This window comes from Staurois parvus, unplaced genomic scaffold, assembly GCF_062004578.1.
Source record: "Staurois parvus isolate SC_StPar_1 unplaced genomic scaffold, SC_StPar_1.0 ptg000095l, whole genome shotgun sequence".
Classification (NCBI taxonomy): Eukaryota; Metazoa; Chordata; class Amphibia; order Anura; family Ranidae; genus Staurois; species Staurois parvus.
The window spans coordinates 8,155,945-8,161,404 of record NW_028317891.1 but is presented as its reverse complement, the minus strand read 5'-3'; the positions used below and the strand labels follow the sequence as shown (position 1 = coordinate 8,161,404).

Below are 5,460 nucleotides of genomic sequence, written 5' to 3'. Positions count from 1 at the left end.
CCCCCCACTGCCACTTTTCAGTGGACATTGGACTGCTTGTGTGTTTGTGAATGGCAGTGCAAATAGTGTATTAAAAAATACAGCACCACCCAGCCAACTACTACACTAGTGACTAGTAATAGATGGCAGGTGTTAACATGTGAAACCACATGTTTATCTGAAAAAACAGGTAGTGGAAAGGGAACTAGGGCCTGAAATTGGATTGGTGTGCGCTTTTTTCCTTGCATATAAAAAAAAAAAAAAAAAAAAAAAGGCACAAGGCTTCACAAACTCCATATCTTTGTACTGGCTGCCTTTAGAGGCAGGGAGGAGCAGAATTGCTGTTGGTTCTGTGCACACTGTTGTGTACCATCTCTTCTGAGCACTGTCAGTGGCAGAGATAGAGGTCTACTTTGTTCAGCTTGGTCAGATTGACATGCGGAAAGAGGTCCAACCTTGGGGTTCAGCAGCCACTGGCCAGATTTGAATGGAATCAAATCTATAGACCAGCCTTAAACCCTTTTACTCCCAAAGGAACCCCTTACAATCATTTTCAGGTCTCAGGGTACCCCTGCTAAAAATTAGTCCATTCGTTGTCTTTGTGAAATTGCCCCTTCCAATGGTGATCAGTGGGAATGGCTCTGCCAAGTGGCTTTGGAGCTAGAACTATGCAGGCTTTATCACATTAGAGGTCAGTTAGCTAAGGGTTCCTTGAACTGTGGCCAACTCTGGAGGAACCCTAGTAGACAAGGGCTGCTCTAGATCTTTACACCTCTGGCAATTTCTTTTTTAACCACTTGTCCGCCAGAGGATTTACCTCCCTTCCTGGCCAGGCCATTTTTTGAGATAATGGCACTATACATTACTTGACTATTGTGTCAGGCAACACTGCATCCAATTAAGTCCTCTCCCCCCCAAATGGTGCTTTCTGGCAGTAGTATTTGATTGCCACTGCATTTTTATTGTGTGCTATAAACAAAAAACCTGACAATTTTGAGAAAAAAAACGAACAAACTGGCTTTTTTCTATTAAACATGTCCAGTAAAAATTTTGAAAAGCCAAATTTAGTCATAAAAATTTAGGCCAAAATGTATTCTGCTACATGTCTGCTAATAAAAAAACCCAATATGTGTAAATTTGGTTATGTGAAAGTAATAGCATCTACAAATGGCGGTATATATACACTGGGATTTTTTTTAAACTAGTAATGGCGGCAATCAGCAACTTAAAGCGGGACTGGGGCGGGCAGGGAATGGACTTTGTGCCACTGACATCCCCAATGACACAAATACAGTGATCAGTGCACTGGGCAGGAAGGCATTAATATCTGGAGCAATAAAGGGGTTGACTGTAGTTTTACAGTATGCTGTTTTCACTGTCAGCACATTGCTTTGTATGGCTCTGCTATGCAGAGCCATACAAAGCAATGTGCAGGAGCTGACAGGGGAGTGATCTGTATTGATGAAATACAGGTCTCCCCCCCCCCCCTCCCTCAGTGATCCTTTGAGATCACCGGGTGCTGGTGGGGAATCACCAGCCAGGACCTGGTGATAGACAGCAGCAGGGGTGGATTGACCATTTGGAAACTCAGGCACTGCCCGAGGGCCCAGGATCAGTAGGGGGCCCCATGAGATGCCCCAGGTACCTTTTTCATAGGCTTTTTTGAGTTTGGGCAAGGACACAAGGGTCCCATGATCCCCTATTGCCTGGGGGCCCCAATGAGTTGTCAGTCCACCCCTGGACAGCAGGTAGGGCATGCACCTCCAATCCGGGAATGCAAAATCACGTATAAATTACACATGTGATTTTGCGCAGCCCTGCAGCAGTATTTCTGCTATAGGGCAGCAGGAAAGTGGTTAAGTGGTCACATAGTGAGCCCAAGTACATGTGAATGAGTAGGTGTACGAAAACCATTTTCTGCCTAAACACATTTTGAAAACACCGGGTTATATCTTCATATCCAGCCACACACAGAATACAGACAAAGCATTTGCAGGACAAAAGCAGTAAGCTGTATTTGCCAACTAATTTACCAAACATTTTATTCTAGTAAAATACCAAATAAAAATTGACATTTAATGGTGCTAATCAGTTAAATGACAAATTTAAAAAAAAAAACTAAATGTAAAGCCCTGCTCCAGCCAAACTTTACATTTGAGAAAATTGGGAAGGCTTAATACATTTCAGGTGATATTTGCAGTGTCCCTTTCAGGGTGATTTCCTCAGGTTTGGGGAAACTTTTAAAAGACAGGTGACAGCAATAAAGAAAAAACAGGTTCCAACCTTTCTGTATCCAAGCCTAAAGGTTTCCTTGCCTTGAGTTGGGCTTAAGCGTCAGAAAACAAGTACAAACTCCATTCTGAACCATTAGATTACAGTGGCCTATCAAAATCAGTAGGTGGGAGCAAAATGGGAACACAGGATGGAAAGGATTGGATAGATTAAAAAATTCATTAGGAAAAGAAAAAGGTAAAAGCAGTAAGTAAAAAACAAAGGAAAGAAGCTATTCCTATTTTTTCATTTATCTAAAAGGAAAGTATTCTAGAAAGCTGTAAAGTATTTCAAAGCCTCGGTTAAATGGTTACAATCCCAGTTAAGTTTTCCATCTTTGCCTCATCAAGCCCCCATCAATTCCTGCCTTGAGACATCAGGAAATGAGGGGAGTGCTCTCCAAAGCCAAGGGTAATATCTGGACAGTTGTCACTAGAACAAGGATTCATATTGATATCTATTCCCCTTGCCCCTCAATCCCATTACCCATGGTCATAAAGCAAAATCTCCCCAGTAGGGACACCAGCAACAGAGGTTCCAGACCATCCCTACACCAAAATAAAAGCAGCATTGGCTTTAGATACCCTAAGACACAAGGAACAAAGAATTATCTAGTCTACATACAATGAGGCCTTACCCTTGGGGAGTTTACCAAGTGAACAATCCCAGGATTTATGCCAATGTGAAGACAATGCATTTGTGAGATTAAGACCTTGTGAAATTGTCAGATTGGTCATTTCAGTCTGATATAAACTTCCAATGCTGACTTTTTAAAGATATCTAAAAAGGGTTTTGAGGGGAAAGGTTGCAATAAAACAATATGGGGGGGTCTAGTTTTATTGCCATCTGTGTCTCCATTGGGGAGCTTCATGATGCCATTTCCCCAGCTGACCATTGTCACTGGGAATTTGTGTTGGAAAAGTCCAATGTTGATGTGTCCCCAGATAACATCCAATGGAAAGACTTGCTCAGGGAACGGGGGGGGGGGGGAAGAAAAAAAAAAACAAAAAAAAAAAACAAAAACAAAAAAATCTTACAGATTGGAAAACTAAACACTGGTTTGAACCTTCCCTACTCTAAGCAAATCTAAAAAGGTTTGGCTTTTTATACTGTGTTTTTTTAATGTGCTGTCATCCTAATCTTTAGCTTGATTACCTAGTAAGATCTTGATCTGAATAAGCATACAGCGTGAGAAGTTCTGACTATTCCCACATCAGCATTTGCATGCTTGTTCCAAGTCAAAGGCCTACTACATATTGAAGCAACGATCAGGATGACCAACATCTCAACAATAACAATTTATGCAAATTATCATAGGTTTTAAACATTCTAGAATTATTTGAACCAGTCTAAAACACTTGGAAAAGTCCTATAGGGAGGAGCCTCTTTCATAGCTTTGCATACTTTGCAGTACTCGGTCACCCACATTTTTCTAATGTCTCCTGGTTTATAATTGGCTCTCCAGCTGAAATACTGGCGGTAACTCTGATCATCCTGGTCCAGACTCTGAAGATAAGCAGCCATTTCTTTGGGAGAAGAAAAATCATCAACATGAATGAAGGAGTTCGGGGGGATGAAACGCTCATAGTTCTTACGTGGAGGGCCCATTACAATTGGTACTGTTCCTGTGTAGAGAGCATTAAACCAGAGCTTTTCTGTAATGTAGTCTTCATGAACAGAGTTCTCAAACGCTAGGTAGAATTTATACTCTGACAGAGTTTTTAAGTGTTTGTCTCTTGGCAATGGCAAATTTTGCTTCCCATAGACATCAACTTTAATATATTTTGCCAGCTGCTTATAGTACTGTACTCGCTTTAGCTCTGGTTTCCAGTTACTGACTACCCAAGCCACAAGCTTTGTTTTCCGAGGAACTATAAAATGTTCTGTTCCATCACTCTTTTCAATCCAACCATAAGGGGTAAAGATATCAGAGTCTGACCTATAAGACATAGTAAGGTTGAATAGATTTTCCATCAGGGTGAGGTTGCTCAGATGCTCTGGAGGCTCCAAATTAAACCAGATCCAGTACTGACCAGGTGGTCTTGACATTGGTGGCAATTCCATTATCGACTTGGATACATCCCTGTGGTGAACAACTACAGCATTGGCATCAAAGTACAAGCTGCGATTCATTGTGAACAAACAGCCAGATGAATCGACTGACGGTGGGCATTGGTTGAGAGGGAAAGTGTGCCCTCCAGGCCATGTCCAAAGGAGAATTATCAACTTTGTAGATTCTATAGGTGACTTCACCTCTGCTGGTGGAAGAGAATTGCCATTCACCTCTGCTGGTGGAAGAGAATTGCCATTCACCTCTGCTGGTGGAAGAGAATTGCCATTCACCTCTGCTGGTGGAAGAGAATTGCCATTCACCTCTGCTGGTGGAAGAGAATTGCCATTCACCTCTGCTGGTGGAAGAGAATTGCCATTCACCTCTGCTGGTGGAAGAGAATTGCCATTCACCTCTGCTGGTGGAAGAGAATTGCCATTCACCTCTGCTGGTGGAAGAGAATTGCCATTCACCTCTGCTGGTGGAAGAGAATTGCCATTCACCTCTGCTGGTGGAAGAGAATTGCCATTCACCATTGATTGATTTACTGAAATGGTCAGGCATTCCTTTGGCTGATCACTTTTTGTTCCAGGCTTCCAGTTATCACAAAACATAGAAAACAACAAATAGGTGAAGCAAGCTTGAAAGATGAAACATGCAAATACACAAGTCCATCTGCTCCACCTATGCAACCGTGTCTTAGAGCCCCTCGGAATGCGTTTGACAAACTCATCTCTTCGACCCATGTAAGACGCTGGATATTTTTCACTAGTTCCAGCCTAAAAATATAAAAAATTATTGTGTATGTTATCAAAAATATCCTATTGGACACCTAGTAATATTTAAGTGCAGTGAAGATACATGGGCTAAAATAGTACTTGTGGTTACAGAGAATAAAGGGGATAGAGAAGCCAAGTGAAAATGCACATTGTAAGCCTCAACGTCAATTTCCCTTTCCATGCCCAATTGTAGCAATGGATAGAAAGGGCTAAATATAAATGCACATTGGGAGTTCCATGGGGGACTAGGTAAAGCTCTGTGGGGGGGGGGGGGGGGGTCTAAGTAATTGTGAGCCCCAATTTTAACTTCTTTGACAATGCTCAATAGTCTCAATGAACAGAAGAGGCCAAATACAATGACATAAAGGAGTAAGCTCCATG

General features: G+C 42.0%; 1 protein-coding gene across 1 annotated transcript; it reads right to left on the bottom strand.

The window, feature by feature from the left end:
- Positions 1-3,585: 3,585 nt before the first annotated feature.
- LOC149468053 (3-galactosyl-N-acetylglucosaminide 4-alpha-L-fucosyltransferase FUT3-like) lies at positions 3,586-4,836 on the bottom strand. Its single transcript, XM_089670772.1, has one exon. It carries the CDS (start codon positions 4,834-4,836, stop codon positions 3,586-3,588), a length of 1,251 nt encoding a protein of 416 aa, XP_089526898.1.
- Between the last annotated feature and the right edge of the window lie 624 nt (positions 4,837-5,460).